General features: G+C 40.2%; 1 protein-coding gene across 3 annotated transcripts in view; it reads right to left on the bottom strand.

The window, feature by feature from the left end:
• Positions 1-3,677: 3,677 nt before the first annotated feature.
• Positions 3,678-18,362, bottom strand: part of RPS6KA2 (ribosomal protein S6 kinase A2) — a 265,195-nt gene continuing 250,510 nt past the window's right edge. For all 3 annotated transcript variants that reach the window (XM_062489163.1, XM_062489164.1, XM_062489165.1), the window contains 7 exons: positions 14,807-14,896; positions 13,182-13,340; positions 11,873-12,034; positions 7,815-7,891; positions 5,241-5,358; positions 4,180-4,317; positions 3,678-3,803 (listed from right to left, as the gene is read on the bottom strand). In XM_062489163.1, the coding sequence (XP_062345147.1) occupies positions 3,678-3,803; positions 4,180-4,317; positions 5,241-5,358; positions 7,815-7,891; positions 11,873-12,034; positions 13,182-13,340; positions 14,807-14,896 (870 nt within the window). The remainder of the gene's footprint in view (positions 3,804-4,179; positions 4,318-5,240; positions 5,359-7,814; positions 7,892-11,872; positions 12,035-13,181; positions 13,341-14,806; positions 14,897-18,362) is intronic.

The raw sequence follows: 18,362 nt of genomic DNA, 5'->3' as shown, positions 1-18,362 counted from the left end.
TAGCCTAAGGCACTAGGTCACTTTATGGATTAAAAACCTGCAAGATGGTATGTGGTAATTCAAAGAGATTTTTAGACTTTTAGGAGTTAAACATAATGTTTAGTAAAAGCCTCTTAAGGTTATATAGAGAGAGAAAATAGAGAGAGAGAGAGAGATAGAGATAGAGAGAGAGAGAGAGAGAGAGAGAGAGAGAGGCTAAGCCTTTTTCAGTTTTCTCCTAGGAAAAAAAAGTGCTTATTGCTGAGCTATACCATGGCCAGGAGTCTAGAAAGTAGATGCTGGTACAAAAGCAGCCATTGCAGTAATTAGGCCACATCCCAGGAGCCTCTCCTAGATCCAGCTGGGCCAGGGGAAGTGGTGGGTTCTATCAGTCTAAAATAATGTCTGCCACTGGCATATTCCTCCCTTGCTGCCTCCCTTGGATTTGCTGATGGAGGCTCTTGTATTTCAGTCCAAGTGAGCTAGATCAGCAAGACTGACAGTGGAAATAGTTTAATTGGGTTCACCTGACTGGAACAGGAAGGAAAACCCTCAGAAGAGCACCTCCCATGGCGGGACTGCAGAGGGGAGACTGATCTGCCCTTGGAAGTGCATGGGGATGCACATCTGGGACAAAGGGGAGGCCGGATGGGGCATTTTCTTCCATGGATGGGCACAGTCTTTTTTTCTACACTCAGAGTAATCATTACCATTATCAATGAGAGATTTCAAAGAACACTGTGGACAAAACTCCAAGTATCATCACCTCAGCCTCTGACTACACTTCCACTCTTATTTGGACAAGCTGGGACAGCACCTTTTTTATGCATTTGTTTACATACAGACACATATATGCACACATCTGGATGCACTGGCAACAAAACCTTAATAAACAAAGCCCACTATATGTATGAGCTTATAGTTATTACTAGGCTTATAAAGTAACTAATGAAAATTAAGATGTACGAGTCTGTATGTGTCTCTGTGATAATAGTTGGTAGGTTAGAAAGTGGTAAGTCAGGAAGAAATTAAACTTTGGGAAGAGCAACATCCTGTAAGCTTGGTCTACAATAATATTCAGTGAAAAAAATGCTCAAAGAATTAAAACTGAGTATATCTAGAGGGAATTAGACTTTTTCCAATGGTTGTGAGAGAAAGCAAACTGAAGCAATGCAAGATGACCAGGAAATCCTAGAGGGAGACAAAAACTGTACACAGTATTTTCAACAGTCTTTCTGCCCATATATGATACAATACAATGCAATACAATACCACTGACCATTAAAAATATGTTTTGTCAAAACAGCACATATCAGTTGGGACCCCAGAAAAATCCAGCCCTCCCTCCAGGTTGCCCTTTGCATCCTTATGCCCACTTTGCCTTCTTCTAGGACAGAAGTAATTTCAAGGGAAACAAGGCCTGGCCAGAGCTCTTCTGCACCAGCCAGGATATCCCTGCCAGTGGATATCCTCACAGTGTGCTGTTAGCAGAAACGTGTGAGACTTAACCTCTAACAAGCAGAAAATTCTAAAGGCAGCAAAAAGCTGACACTGAGCACAGCTTAGCCAGAGGAGAGAATGTGGGCTGCTGTGTGCACAAGCATAGACACCCAGCTTTGCATTTGCACTCATCAGTCCCAGCCAATTCAGCCTCTGTGTGAATTTTCACAGCATTGTTTATTTTAGAAAAGAGAAGGGCTTCAAGGAGAGCTGCTTTGCAGTGATCCTCTGTGCACAGCACATAAACTTGAACATTAAATATCAGTTTAAATTATTAAGAATAAATTTAAATTTAAAAATAGACTAATGCAAACAAACTTCATTCAACATTGAAGGAGAGATAGTTTTAGGAAGAATATTCCATAGCAAATGAAACCCCTTGGACACTCTGAGGCAGTGATCTGGTAATTCCAGTTCAGCACCAAGATGCACAAACTACCCAACAAGCAAAAATTACCATGTCTAGCATATGAAGCTCCATGTTCACATTTTTCTTTTTTTTTTCCTCCCCATCACAACAGAAAAAAGCTAACACAGCACAGTAGCTTTTCCCACGAAGCATCTGAGGTGACAAAATTCACTCAAAAACAAAAATTAACAAAAGCAGTACAAAGAAGAATCCTGGTCAGCTTGTGACCACCAATAAGCCAAGATGGGTAAGAAAAATAATAAAAAAATAGTTCACATCTGGCACCACAAACCTTGCTTGCTTTCTTTGAAACCAGGGAATGACAAAAAAGTCCATTTTGCAGAGACTATTTCAACAAAAGTTTTCTTTCCCTGGACCTGGAAAATCCAGGTATTAGGGCACGGAATTTTTGTTTCATATGTATATAAATACACATGTACATATTCATATAAATATAAAAGCAGAGCATCCTCCCATTTCTTCTCATAATTTATTATTATTAAAGCTTGTAACAGAGTTGGCTGAACTCTTCAGAAGTGGGTACTCTCTATGCACACATGGCATGGGGAGTTTAGCTCTGCTAGAGCAGAACACCCAGGCAGGGAGATGAAAGGATGGGTGATGGAGGCAGATTTGGGTGAAGAGCCAGGGGAGGGCAGGGAGTGATGACTGGAAATGGCCTCTCGTGCTCCAGCGTGGCACTCTGGCCTGCCAGGAGGGCTCTTGGTGAGCAGACTGGATGATGCTGTAGGACGATGGCTGCATTGATCCACTTGCCCCTGGGCAGCCCAGCCACCCACTGTCCTCTGCACCAGTCCCTGAAGGGGGACTGTGTGTCCCCTGCTTTGAGAGGGAGTCACAGTCTGCCCCTCAGACACTTGTACTCCAGCTGCCTTCGGATTATTTTGCCTACTATCCTCAAAGCCACTAGCACCCTTCCCTGCCTTTATTTGGTTCCCCAGCCCCCTTACCTAATCCTTCCAGACTCACTTGCTGGCCAAGACCAGACACTTTTCTCTTGCCTGATCCAGAGGCTCCTACTCACACTGCTTTACATGAATGCCTTCCCACTGTCTCATAAGACCCATTTTTTTCCTCAGAAGACCAAGTTTCTCAGAGGTTTTTTGCTCTCTGAGACTTTTGAGCAAGTCAGAACTGGTGGCACACTCTCCTTTTGAGAGGTGCTAGCTTCATTCCAGAGAAGGCAGGGGCAAAGTGCAAAACCAGAAGGTATTTCCACCACCACCAGCTCTCTCTACCTCATGTTGTATAGCACTTGTTCTGAAAAAGGTATTACTCATGTGTCTCTGCAGCCTTCACTCTTCCTGGGGTGAGTGGAGATCAGTAGATGTCTACTGGTGACCAGCCAAGTCACTTCATCATGACGCATGCTGGAACAGCATTCTAACCCGACTGCGTTCTTTGTAGCAAAAAGTGCTTTTCTTGAGAAACAAAATGAAAACTGTTCCAATGGAACATCTTATGGACTCAAAAATAGTTTTCCTAGGGTGGAAAGAATGGAGCTCTCCTACTTCATTTGGCTTTATCTCAGTAAAGAAACAGAGCTACTGGCAAAACTGGCACATCTTTGTGAAGTTGTTAAGACTCAGGACCCTGGCTGGAATGTAAAAGAAAAGATGCAGCAAATAAGAACTTTGCCTTACGTGGGCTTCTGCTAGTTCTGGCAATTTCATGTGCAGGTTGTCCAAAAAAGTTCCGCTAGCCAAGTAAAGATTAATTTCTCAAATAATTAGCTGTGGGTTTTCAAGGAGGCCTTTTGGGGGTACTGCTACAATCTGGTAGAGGTAAGTCTTTTCATGCCTCGCCGCTGAGCCAGATTGGAGGACAATACAGGCTCCAGCCTTGGTGCCTGAGGTGCTCGGTTTAAAGCAAAATAAGTGGCTGCCATTGCACCCTGTAAAACAGAGAAGGAAAAAAACTTTGAGCTGAAATTCAGTTCTTTGATGCTTTTCCCTTCCCCCATTCAGTATCCCAAAAAACTGTCACACATGCACAGTTTCCATGAAGTGATACCATTTAGGCCAGCAGACAGCTAGAGTGTCTCAGATTCAAAATGGTGAAGAGCAGCATGTGCCACCAGGTTATTACAATTCAGCCTAAAGTTAAAAATACTGAGCAAGTGACAATCAAAATTAGAGTTAATACAATGCCATATTAAATTTAGCCTCTGTGGCAAATAATCTTCCCAACTCCTCTATCACTTTTCGTACTATTTACATCAACGACAACTCGTTCTGCAAGCAAGGATGAGGGAAGGCTGTAGGAGCTACCTTCACCAGGTGAACATCTTGTCTGCTGAGTTGGTTTTGAGACAGGTACTCCCTGTTCACTATCCATGGATGTCTCAGGACTTGGACTGCTGTGAGGCGTTGATGAGGGTCTACATGAAGCATCTTGGACACAATGTCCTGGGTTGAAAAGGAAGAAAACAGTACAAGGGAGAAAGTAATTAATAGCAGTGCAGGTTTTACTAAGATCTTCCCGTTGGCAAGTGTCATCGTTACCATGCCAAATGGAGAGAGTGATACACTTTAGACAGGCTTTATGTTCTTTAAGTGTCAGGTCCTATCTTCAAAAATGTTCAATTCTCAGCTAATAATCCAGTAAAAACATAATGTGGAGGGTATTCATCTTACTGAATGACTGTTAATTACTGGCAGCCTTGTAGGAGGGATAAACACCTAGGGAGAGGATGCCATCTGGAGGCATCTCCTCACTGACCTCAAGGCGTGCTTGCAAGTGAAACTTAGACACTCAACACTCAGGAAACTAAAGTTCAATTAGATTAGTTGTCTGACATCTAAACATTTTCAAAACTGGGCAGCTGATAAAATCCACTGTGAGGCTTATAGGTGCTGGTAGCAAGATTAATATGTAACTAGGACTGCTTGCAGTTTGGTGGTTGAAAGTATCAATGTTCTTCCATTGGATACTAACAGTTGCTAAAATTGAAATCTCTTGCAAGAATCTTTAAAGCCTATCACAGCTTCTGATTAATGCTGGGCAACTGAAAGCTCACAACTTTCCTGCCCATTTACTTTTATCACAGACTAGTGCACAGCCTGGTGCCTAAAGATCTCAGCACCAGATGATTTTTTTAATCCCAGGATTTTCCTTGCTTTGTGATTGATGGGAAGCCTAAACTGTGAACTGTACAGGAATTAAAACTACCTGCTCCTGGGTAACTGGGAACCAAAAAGGTGATTCATGCATAGACTATACATCTGTGGCATTGACAAACCTACACTTCTTTAAGAAGTGCAGTTGCACCAAAAAAAGAGTTCTGTCATATTTAAATCTTGCGAGAAAATCTGAGAAAGGATTCACTGACCTTTGCAGTATCAGATACTGAATCCCAGTTTCCTCCTGTAAGAGCATATTTGCCACTGCCAATCCTGGCCAGAATCTCCTCTGGAGTGTCATCTGGTCCATTTGCAAAAGGAGTGAATCTATATTAAAAAAAAAAAAAAAAAAGAGGGAGAGAAAACTATGTAATTTACAAGTACATGATTCCTAGCTTCCACTATTAACTGCTACTGATTACAACAGGAATTTGGTTCCAGAATGTACCACTGATACTGCTGCTTTATTTTCACTCAAACTATACAGGTTGGTGGTTCCTTATATTGATCTGTAGAAGAAAAGACAGGTTCCTTAATTGTTTTTTAATTTTTTTATTCTGTTTTAATTTTTAGGAATTAAATATTCTTTGTAAAAATAGTCAGGTTTTTACCTCTTGTTTTAACTCTGCTTTATTGCCAACACCTTTATTGCCAATACCAGTACTTTGGTAACAGCAAGAAAGGACAAAAATTACAAAGGAGAAGAAATACAATCAGAAACAGAAAAAAAGGAAAAGAAAAAGAACCCTTTGTAATCTATTTCACAATGCTTTGTTAATCATAATGTGGAAGTTAGTTGGGCAAAAGAAATTACCTGCAATAAGTTACTTCCTTGTCCAGCCAGTCAGAAATGACTTGTAACATGCACCCAGCTTGTGACAAAATCAGTGTCACATGCAGAGGATACACTTTTTGTCTTCAGAAAGTGAAAAGAGATAAGGTTTTTGCAGCTGACTACCATCTACCAGGCCTGTTTTTACTCTGCAATCTTGAACAGCTGTGTAGTTTTAGAAGAAGTAGGTATTTTTGATTTTTATATTTTTCCTTCAATCTCTCTTCTCTTCAAACTTGCCAGGATGGTTTTTAGACTGTTAAACAGTTGGTTTGGCCACAGTTTCCTATCCCAGCTGGTTTCTGGTAGAAAATTCGATTCCTCATGCTGTATTTTCTCATTTTCAAAAAAATGTCAGACTTCATGGCAGTTCAGCTCAAAGAGGTAGGTAATGTTATTCCAACCTACAGCTATCAGGAGGGATGCAGTAAGAGTTAAGGACTGGCAAAAACTCTGAGTCCATCACTAGTTCCATTAACATGATCCCTGGCCTGTGCTCTATTCTGGGCTGCCTGAGCCCTCTCTGCTCACAGTGACTGTAGGAGGAGAAAAAAGCCCTGTATGAAAATACTTGTCAGTTCCTACTAATTTCCTCTCGTAAGGAAACACAAGACCATTCATTAATGCTGTGGTGGCACCTAAAAAATCATTCCTCGACTGATTGTGTTACTATTATTTTCTCTGGTGAGTGCAGGAAAAGTGAGATACAAATTACTGGCATCTGTCAGTAAACTGAATATCCACTAAGTTGTGTTATTTGTATTTCTGATTCAATTATATTTGGGTTTTTAAATTAATATTCAATAAAGAAGCATTCTGAATGCAATCAAACAAACAAATGTAACTGTGGGTAATGTGTTAATTTTATTTTACTGATTCCAGCTGTGCAGCAGTCTAGGGCATCAGCCAAATAGAAACAGGCTCCTGGAGATCCAGCAGACTGGGAAACTTCCCTAGAATGTTTTGATATATTTCAGCTGACCTTGAACACATCTGTAGTCAAGAATAAAACAGATGAGATAGAGACCCCTGGCACCTTTTCTATAATCCACAAGGCAAGAGATACAAATAACAGAAAGTCAGAGTCCAACTCTTTGTTTTCTGTATAAAACCTAGGAACGAATCCAAGCTTCTTGTCACAGCAGAAAGAGTTTTAGAGACGTCACTGAAAAGCTGCAAGCTGTGCTTTGGTGAGATAAATATGCACATACCATAATCTGAGAAATGAAATTCAGGGGCCTGATGACTCTAGACTGGGTTTGCACACCTTATTTCCCAATCATCCCAGCACATCTTATTCCTATCCTTCGCTGCTTATTTTAATCTGTGCCTTTACCTAGATTTTTTGTTTTAATATTTCACTTTAGCACATTGGTAGGAATATTTTTGCCAAGTGCCTCTCAAAAGTTTCTGTTGCCTGTTGCTACTCTTGCTGATCTCTTAGTTTATTTTCTGAATCACATTATTCAAATAGGATCTGAAAACTGTGTTTGGGTGGGGTTTTTTTCAACTTTTAGAGGTGCTCAGACACTTCAACAATAGTAACAAATGAAGAATAATGAAGCTGAAGAGAATATATGTATCAACAGAATGAATTAACATTCCTCCACAGATAAAATTATGAGGCTCTTTATACTCCTATGCATCTCTCCTAATGGAAAACTTTCCCACTGTTTTAAGTGGTGAGTGAACACTTTAGGAGTCTAGGTCTCAGTGCATGCAGGCACTTTATGTTAAAAACCTGAACAATTTGTCAAGTGTCAAATATATTTATGCATTATAGAAAAAAAAGCCTTATTCTAAGTCTTGCCATCTATTTTCTTGCTTTATACAACTGAACACACTTCTCAAGGAGGCCAGAATCTCTGTCTGTGACTCCTTCCAGGCTTAATCAGTGCTGCAGTGCTGAGCCCACTGGAGACTGCTGCTCTAGGAGAGCCTCGTCACTCACCCTGCCAACATGGTGTACAGCAGGATCCCCAAGCTCCAAATGTCACAGGCTGCATCATAACCTTGGCGTTTAAGGACCTGTGGGAAGGAAAGTGAGAGAGATGAAAATTGTTAATCTGCTTTCCTGAATTTTTAGCTTACAATGTACAAAAAGCACTGATTAGTGGTTGTCTCCTGACATTCCCAGGGCTTAGCTACATATCTGCCTTGAACAGGTGGCTGCCTTGGGATCAAAATGTCCAGTAGTGCTATGGAGCAAGGCAAAGCCCAGGCTGAAATGACCTGGTTAAACTCAGCACATCTTTTCCCTTCACAGTGAGAGAGATAAGTGCAGTTTGTTGGAGCTGGAGAGTCCGGGAGGTCCTCTGACCATCCAACATGCAGCAAAGCAGAACAATATTTCACTGTTTTCAAATGTTTAATAAAAAAAGAAACTCATTAATACTTTGAAACATATCCTCCTAACATAAAAGTTACCAAGAATACTGTGGATGCATCACAGGTCTAAAGGACAGTCATAAATATTCCAACAGATTGGTTAGGATTTGACACAACAAATGGATGCATACTGAAGCTTATCTAATGTCAGACTAATGAGGATGCATGACAAGTGCAAAGAAAGCTAAAAGGCTTCTCTTACTTCTATATAAATAAAAGTGGGCACATTTAGACTGGAGTCTACAGCAGGCTAAAACTTGACTCCCTTTTCCCATGGGGGCAAACAAGACCCATGGTAGTCAGTAGAGATCTGACCAGTAGGGTCAATACTAATACAGGATGGTAAGGTGTAGCAGTAAGGATGAAGTCCAGATATTATTAGTGCTAGTGCACACTGAAATAAATTCCTATTGAGTCAGTGCAGGTCTGTGAAAGTGAAAATGAAGCCTAACTAAGCTCAGGGTCCACCTCCATATCTTCCCACAAAAGCAAACTACCCTCTGTTTATTCAATTCTGACACACAAGGAGTTTTGTCCTCTTTATATGGACCAGTAGATAGATCTTTTTTCAAAGCACATGAAAAAGGAATGTACAAATTCAGCAAGTCTTTCTCTGACCTGCAGCCTTATGACCCAGGAGTGATTTAAGTATCTGATGTCTATCACAAAAAAGACCAAATTCTGTTAAGGAAAAGAAGTTTGAGAAAATGTTGCCTTGACAGATTTTTTTAAATGATGAGTAGCAAAGCAACCATCTGTCAGGTATGCTGCTGAGCAGACATTTGGTACCTGGAAAAAAACACAACAAGCCAAAAAAGCTCCCACAGCAACAAAACCAGAGAAAAAGCTGCAGTTCCTTCTGTTGACAAACCTGGTAAAATCATGCTTCTGCTTCTCTCCTCTGCACATAAGATGTAGGCTTTCTGGCGGATTTATTTCTTTCTATTTCTTTAGTTCCTGCATTCATTACCCCTTTATTAATGTTAGTTTTTATGGCAAAAACTTATTTTCTATTTGACAAACTCAGTAGCTTCTTGCTTCACCTGTGGGACTGAATATCCAACATTTATCTTTTGTTGTGGTCATTCTCATTGCATTTTGAGCAATTACAATTTCACTCCTTCTCTGTTTTCCTCCAATAACCAAGGACAATCAAGTCTAAGGTGACAGAAAAATGGGGCAGCAATGATACTTAGTGGAGTGGGTTGATAAGCAAGTGGTTACACAACCCCAAAATGATCGGTCACTTCTAGAACTTAGTGGGATCTGAAATAGAGGCAGAAACTGTTTCTTATGGTTCTTCCACACCATATCTGGACATTGAAAGGATAATGGATGTCCTGGAAATAATGATACCTTGGGTTCATTCAGTTCTGAGAATGGCTCAGATATTTGTCCAACCCCCTTTTATTTCTGTAGGTTTTGACTTACTGGGTTAACAGCGTTAATAGAGGTTTTTCTCAGTTGTAACAATCAGAGATGCGAACAGTACAAAAGGAAACAAAAAACCTCACAAATTCAAATCACAAAGCAGTATTTCTTCACGAATTCTGTAGTAAAACTGCAGAATGCAATATTTTTACTTTATCCAGAAACAGCCTACTGCATCAGTAGTACAACCGCCTGGCTCTTTCCTCCTGGCTTGCAGCATGACTTGCACTAGGTGGCAGCGTGCCTCTTTCAGATAGCCTTCATCTTTGCTCGTGCTATCTCCTGAGCCCCAAATCGACTGTCTCCAAAATAAAGCGAGATACAAGTGGGTAAACATGTCCTCCTTCTTCGGTCACTGCCCTCTTTGTCACCAGCTCAGCTGACTTTCTGCCTCCTTAATTAGTTTCATGAGCATGTGGCAAACGTTGCAGTCGAACTCAGGGAATGTGAAAGTCAAATCTAGGCTGGAGGGCAGCATTATATCACAGGTAAAACATAAAAGCACTTAAGACTTTATGCAATCTCTCTGCCAGTTCTGGTAATGTTTCAATTAATCTCCAATGTCTCCTGCATTAGCAGGGCCTGTCTTACTCATCACAAATGTCTGGGAGTGTAATTTCTACTTTCAGCTCCAATCAGAAGAGCCCAATCTGAAACTGGCTGAAATGTTTGCGTTACAGACACTATACAAATTAGCCCACCATGAAAACAGATACACCTATTTTAAGCACCTTGTACCTTGAAGGAAATCTGGGTGCTTCAAATCTTGCAAACAGGATTATTTTTGTGGTTTAGAAAGTGAATGGCTGTGGTGCCACACAACTTTTTCAATCTACTTTGAGAAATTTTAAACAGCTCATTCCCATTTCTAAAATGGAAGCTTAACCAACCCGTAATAAATACCCCAAACCAATCTGTCTTGGCAATGGAAGGGCTTTTTTTGCTGAAGAAAAATCTGTTTTGAATTTATACTGCCCCAGCAATGGTCCCTATATAACAAATTTTCCTTCTGATGTTGGAAGGCTGTGATTCCTGTAATTTTTGGTATCATGAAAGGATCTTTTACAGAAAGATAATCCTATTTTTCTCTTCCCAGTCACAGATGAACATTGCATGTGGGAAAGAGAAGACCTAGGGAGAAAAAAGATTGCTAGATAATACCAATGGAGAGACACGGGTATTTGATAGTAGAGAACAGATGAAGTATTGAAAGACAGTGTTTTTTTTGTTTTTCTTGTAAGGAACAAAACAAACAAAGGGAGACACACATTTGAAGTAGTGTATTGCAAGTACTAAAATTTTTGATTTTCATCACTCCAAAAAATGGGTAATTATCCAAGAAATTAATCTCTTGCTCCTTCATTGTGAGGAAGCAGATATGAACATCTCATGGGTCAAATACAGCAAAGAGCCCGAGCCATGGAACAGCCATATGACCCAAGTCCACTCTTGCAGGGCTGCATGAAATGAGCAGCACCTGCCAGTGATGCATAGCCACCTCTCCCTGTGCTTGGGATAAGCTATTTGGTCTTTCTCCACTTTCCTGTAAAAATGAGTAAGTATTTCATACTCCCCCCAGAATAGGGGGGATTGGTACTAGGAGAGCCCAAGAGGAGAGATGTTTCTTTAGCTCAGTGAAGTCAACAATAAAGCTCTCACTGATTTCAGCAGAGTAAGGATTTAGTGCAAGGATTTTTCTTTTCAGTTATGTCTTAAATCATGGAATGGTTAAGGGTGGAAGGGTAACATAATTCAACCTCCCTGCTCAAGCAGGGTCCCCTAGAACACTCAGGATTGTGTGCAGATGGCTTTTGGGTATCTCCAGAGAAGGAGACTCCACAACATCTCTGGGCAACCTGACATCAAGATTTCCCTCTTAAGCCTTAATCCTGCTCTGATGCAGTGCACTGGAGGGAAAGCAGTCTGATCAGAAGCAGCTAGAGAAAAAAATGTATTAATCCCAATAATAAGCCAAAGCATTGTGTGCACCAGTCCAAGCCAGACACCAGCTTCTGTCAGGAGAAAAACAACTGCCGTGACAGGACCAGGAACAGGAAAGTTATGGTAATAGAGGCTGTGCAAGTGCCAGTAGCCTGGTTTCTGCCTTGGTCCTGTTATAAAGGCAGCAAGGGAGGAAGGACTGCTTCCTAGGACACAATTACTGCTGCAGGCTTTGAAATGTGATCCTACCTCAGGAGCGACAAAGTTGGCCGTGTAGCAGGGAGTCATGAGCAGCCCATTCTCCGCTCTGAGTTGCTTGGCAAACCCAAAGTCACAGATCCTGATAGAGTCTGGGTTTCCTGACTCATCCATGTAGAGGATATTACTTGGCTTGAGATCTCGGTGTACCACCTTAAGAAAGAACAGTGAGAAACAAGTGAGAAGAGGAGGTCAGGGAGCACTTGGGCTTGGCTGCCATTTCTGGTCTGCTGGTTGAGGTCAGTCAAGAGCTCATGCTGAAAATATTTAAGTTTTGGAAAAAAAAGTTACTTAAAAGCCTTGGATAAACGAAGGGGAAAAAATTAAAATCTGTTAAAATGAGAAACAAAATGTCTGACAGCCTCTGCAGGTGTATTAAGATGGAGGCTGCTGCTCTAAGAGGAGACAACTTCCCGAGGGTGGTCAAAGTGGGCTTTCTGGGTGGTAGAGTCTCCTGGAGCTTGATGGTCCTGAATACTCAACTAAAAGGTGAGGAATAAATCACATAACGGAAGGAAAGCATATAAAGTTCTTCTTGTGACTGTCCATGTGAATGGCTCACACCTGAAAGGAAGGATTAGTTTCTTTCCTAATTCCAAAATGTATTCACACAATTTCATGTGACTGCATGTTTTACCAGACATGCTGAATTTCAGTGGCAGGAAAACAGCCTTTATTTGTTACAGCAAAACTGAAAACTTATGATGAAAGCATAGAAGCCAAAGCACAAAATGCACTTTGTTTTAACCATGAAGCAGGAAAAGCAGTAAATATTTGACTAGCTATCCAAACTGCTTGTCCCTGAAAAGGAGAGATTTTCAAACTGTTGTATATAAAGAGATAGACTTTAAAAGTCAGATTTTAACAGCATGTCAGAAGTCTTTCCCATCAGTTGCTCAAACTGCCACTTCATTTGGAGAGCTGAGCTTTTGATTTTCTACCTGTCTGCTGATTCAGCTACCTTACCAGTGTTGCTAAAAGTTCAGGTCCTGCAATAATGATTGTGATAAAAAGTAAACAACTGATATCTCAAGAAGGTACATGAACTTGAAAATCACTGTAGTGTTGGAAAGAAAATACTACTTTGACATGCTTCAGTTCAGCGGAAAATGGATAAAAAGCCAAAGACCTTATTTCACAAATCAAATGTCATTATAAATATGGAGGTAGGATTTTTTTTTTTTTTGCGGGGGAGAAACATATTTACATTTCATAAAAACAAAATCACAACAATTTGCTATTTCAAGAAGTTGATTTTTAAGAAGGCTGATGCAGCTAAGCCAGAAAAATCAGTACTTACGCCCTGAGAGTGTAGGTAGTCCACAGTCCTGGTGATGGTGCACAGCACAGCGCTGGCCTCCCGCTCTGAGAAACATTTCTGCCGAAGGATGCGGTCCAGCAGCTCGCCACCCCGCATCAGCTCCATCACCAGGTACACGAATTTCCCATCATCATAGACCTGGAGCAGTAACACAATAAATACACGGCTTGGACCCATCAACCTGGTAAAGGTTGGTCCTCTAATCACAGTGTTGGCTTGCTTGTGTGTGAAGTTGCAAGAAGAAATTTTCAGAAAATATGTGGGAAATGGGCTTTTTAATGCTCAACAACTAAAAAGAAAACTGTATAAAATTACTTAAATAATTGCTTTTTTTCTGGTGTCTGTAGCAGCTTGCTGATTTGTCCACATAGAAATGTAGCTTTCCTGGTTTTCTATCATGCCAACAGAGCAGGCTCAGCTGTTAAAAACAGCACCACTCCACACAGCTTCACATGTCTGCTGGCTCTCACCCAAGCATTCTTCTCAGTAGTGTTCTCTCTTTCCACTTCCACAGGGTAACATTTGCCATTTCAAATATCAATATTTCCCTTTGACTCATGATCAGCTAAAGAGCTGTTGGCCAACACTTGCATCTAATGATATTATATAATTTACATTTGCAATTCTGATGAATATATTGTTGATATCAGCTGCAAGACATATTTACATTCAATGTCAATGGCAGTTGATAAAAGACATTTTACATTTAAATTGGAGGACAACCATTTTCATATCATCATCCTTTATCTGGACTGCAATAATAGGCAGTGTTATAGTCATCAATGCTGTATGTTTTTAGAAAAGAATATTAAAACTTGTTTTGCACAGATTTTGAGATACTCCTTAGGAATTAGGTGAGACTTCCCTGAGGGCATGTGATTAAGAAATTCTTATATACTTCTCTAAGGTCTAAACCATAATGTACTGGCCACTGAGACAGCAGAATTTTGTTCTGTGAACTCTGAATCTGACATGGTGTGTACAATCTTAGGTGGGACTTCAGGCAGCTACAGTGAAACACCTCTGACTAAAGGCCATTACTTCATTTAAGCATAGTGAAGGATTATTTTTCATACGAAATGCTGAAGAAAAATACCTTAATGACTTCTCAGGTTGTGAGAGTAGAAGGCAAATAGTCCCTGGCATTAAAACACTATAGAGGGAAATCCTAGTGACTCTGTGAGCTCTGCTCTTCCCAGCAAAGCAGATTACACAGGCTGCACAGGAATGGCTGCTTCTTGAGAAAGATCATCCCCCTGTTGAGCAGCACCACTGTGTGTATTCAGCAGTGACCCAAAATACCCAGCTAGGGAGATCTCCTTTTAAATAGTGCTGCAAACCCAAACCCATTTTTTCATTCTCCAGCTCTGTGCCCCTTTGTTTTTATTTACAGTTTTTTAAATAGTAACTGGAGAATGCATAGCTTGACCAGTCTTTCCAAACTCTATCCAGTAACTTGCCAAGTCATGTTTTGATCTTTGATTTAAATGGGTCTGGTTTTAGCTCGGATCTTCAACTGAAGAATTTTCCAGACATGGGCTAATAAGCAAGCCTGACTGTAAGGTGAAAATCATTTAATGCTGAAGTGCTCAAAGACTACTCACATCTTTAAGAGTAATGATGTTTGGATGCTGTCCATATCGCAAGAGTATCTCAATTTCTTCAGAGGGGTCTCTCTTGCTCTTATCAATTATCTGGAATAGATGAAGGACAGTGTAGTCAAATACCAGTTAGCAGCACTAAGCACAAAAGAACAAATTCCTACAGTTTAAACAAATTACTATTAAAAATTCTTCTATTAATCATTATTCTGGGAGAGGACAGCTCAAACCATGTGCAAATGAGAGCCATGCTGACTGTCTGCCAAAGCCAGATGGAGCAATAATTAGTTTAGATTCTGAAGGCGTAGACCCTCTTTCTGATGCCTACAGTTCTGTTTACCCATAAATAATGGCATTTACAAGAAATGTCATTTAGAAATCGAACAACACTGAGGGTTTTAAAATAATCGTAGTTTTAAAATGACCTCTCTGACATAAAAAATTGATGGAATCATATGCTTGTATATATGCTGATAAATTAATAGAAATTAATTTTCATATGTATTTGTCAGAAATTAAAATGTATGGACATTTATTGTCAGGGGAGATTTGAACTGAAACTATGGGTAATCACTTGGCTCTTTAGGCCAAGCCATTGTAGTGAACAACAGGGTGATCAGAGATTGTTTTTGGCCATCTAACCAAACTCTCTACCCATTCCTAAACTGGAAAGAAATCTGCTTCATAGATCACATTTATGTAGTCAGCATCTTTTGCCTTATTAGAAAATATAGTAAGACATGCAAACTTTTTAGTTCTGTACTGCAGGTCTTAGAAAAACATGATACCTGCTGCTAAGACAGTATCACTGCATGAAAAGCCAGCTATCAGAAGAGCACTAACTTCTCTTTCGTGATTCTGGTACCTATATTTGGCATGTCAGACAAAGAGCTTTAGTCATTTGTTCAGCTGAGAGAACTGATTAATGCTTCTCACTTTGCAGATTTCAATGATAAATATGGAACAAAAAATAATCTTAAGGGAAATCTCTGCACTTTGGAATCTCAAAAGTAACTACACAGGACATGGTGAAAGACTCATTCTACAAGAAATGCATTAGGAGTACACCATTTTGGCTCTATGCATTATTGCTAGAAAACAACAGCTGTAATTTTGAATAACAGGTTTATCAAAGTGGAATGGGTGGCATTTTCAAGGCTTCCAAACTTAAATGTAGTTAGTTTCTCCAAGAACTAGGCACAGAGCACAGATTTTAAATGATGGTGTAAGCAGGGAAAAAAATAGCTTTTTAAAAACCTCTTTTGCTAATGAGGATAAATGCCTGTCTTTTTTATAACATGCATGCATTTTTCACATTTTAATTATGGTGATACAAATTCAAGTAAATGAGTAGAATCTTATGCATTAGCCATAATAATGCATAACTTGATATGAATCAGAGGTTTCACAGTTACCATGACAGGCATGTATGTGCAGTGATAATGATGGTCAGTAGTTGTCCATGGCTCAGGTATGCCTCTGAAGCCATATCAGTGCCTTGATTCTGAATTGATAGAAGTGTGACAAATGAAAGTGCAACAGGCAGCTGATGCAGGTAAATGGTTGTTGTGCAGATTTGAATAAATAAAGGAAGACCTCAAGAATGGGTGAACGAAATAAAAATTTCTGCTGCTGTTCTCACAGTTTAGTTGAGACATTCTTAAGAAGTCAATGAAGCCCTGATCAACTGACTCCACGTAAGTACAGCCACAGTGACTGAGTGCGTTCCACTCAACCAGTAAGCCTAACATACAAAAAGATCCTCAGGGCCACGTCCTTGGCTACACTGATAAACCTCTTGTCAAGTTACTGGAGTAATTCACATGTGCCCCTGTTAGCATCTGCCTGCCTTGTACAAAGAAGCAGAATCTTTTGTGGCAGGTATTGCCATCAGTGTGAAATACCACTATCACTATGCTGCTGTAGCAAGCTATGCATTCCAGATTCCTTTTCCGTTGCATTTCCCTGTCAAAGGAAATATCCAGAGCTGTGGAAAATTTTAAGTGACTATTAATAATGCAGGACTATAAACGCATATATGTGGCCTAAAAAAAAATCCAAACAAAAAACAGTCTCAGCTATAGACAAAACTAAAACAAACATGACCTGAAGCACTCTGCTACTGAGGTAGTAGTAACAGCAGCAGATGAAATTTAACGCTTCTAATTCACAATATGCAATGTAAATACAAATTGCAAGACAGTCCCATTAAACATGTATGCTTTTGTTTTAATGTGTGCACAACCTGTGATACACTGATTACATGGACAAGCTGCCTCAAACTGCACCACAAATCACTGTCAGAGCTGTGAAGGAACCTGCAAAATTTCTTTCAGTCCCTGGGCAGTCTGACTGGGCAGACCAGAACCATTTTTCTCCTCCACAGCAAGGGATTGTCACCCTGACAATGCCTTTCTTCAGTGTGCTTGTGACTTACACTTGGCCCATGATTGCTAAAGCAGCAGAGGAGGTGTTTGCTGCAACTTCAACAGAACTCCCTCTGCAGTTCAGTCTGGCTGCAGTATCCACAGTTTCATTATTTATATGTTGCAATAGCCACAGCAGTCCATTAAATATGCCCCACAGCTCCACTGCAAAACTCAGTTCTCCTGATCTTCTTTTCCACAAAGTCATAGAATCATTCAGGTTGGAAAAGACCTCTTGAGATCAAGTCCAAAAATTAACCCAGCATTGTCAAGTCCACCACTAAACCAAATTGCCTTATCTACGTATCTCTTAAATGCCTCCAGGGATGGCGACTTCACAACACTTTCTGAGAGTTTTTTTGGTGAGTTGCTAAACCCACCCAGAGTTTCCTGTGGTAAAAAATAAAAATTGCCGCCCTGGTCCCTGTTTTCTCTGAGACTCTGTATTTTGCATGAATACAGCTTTTCGCTGTTCCTTTCTGGGAGAGCACATGAACCTCCTACAGCTCTTCCTGTGCAAGCAATTATGTATTTTTTTTTGGACACTTATTCTTATTTGAATTCAACTAAAATGTACATATAGACACTCTCTATACCAGAAATAAGAGATCTCAGTTACCAGCCCTGATAATTTGAGTAACATATAACGATGCTACTTTTCTATTTCTCTCTTTAGATGCGTGGTGAAGAAGACCAACTCAGAAAGCCACCACAATGCATAGGTAACTTAACTGAAAATGTAACATGAGCTCTCCTGTACCTTGGCCCAGAAGAGCTATGACGCACAAGGGTCGTCCATTGCCCTTCAGAAGAGAAAGAAACTGAGCCATAAAGCAAATAGACTTTTTTTCTCTCCATTGGACACCCAGGGATTGTTCAGAAACTCATCTGTGTCAAATAGAGTATGAAAGAATTTCAGAGTAAAATGGGCTCAGCATGGTCAATAGTGTCCTTTGTTCTGATAGGGGATTTGTTTTTTCTTTAACTATTACATCCTTTGTGACTAACTGAAAGGAAAAGGTGCACTTTCTTTCCTCAGTGGGATTTAGGGTAATAACCTCATGATATTTTAAAATGAGTCAAGCTCCTTTAAAGGACAATACTGAACACTTCCTCTATTAAGGAAGAAAGGA

Source organism: Cinclus cinclus, chromosome 3 (assembly GCF_963662255.1).
Source record: "Cinclus cinclus chromosome 3, bCinCin1.1, whole genome shotgun sequence".
Taxonomy (NCBI): domain Eukaryota; kingdom Metazoa; phylum Chordata; class Aves; order Passeriformes; family Cinclidae; genus Cinclus; species Cinclus cinclus.
This window is presented reverse-complemented; position numbering and strand designations above follow the sequence as displayed.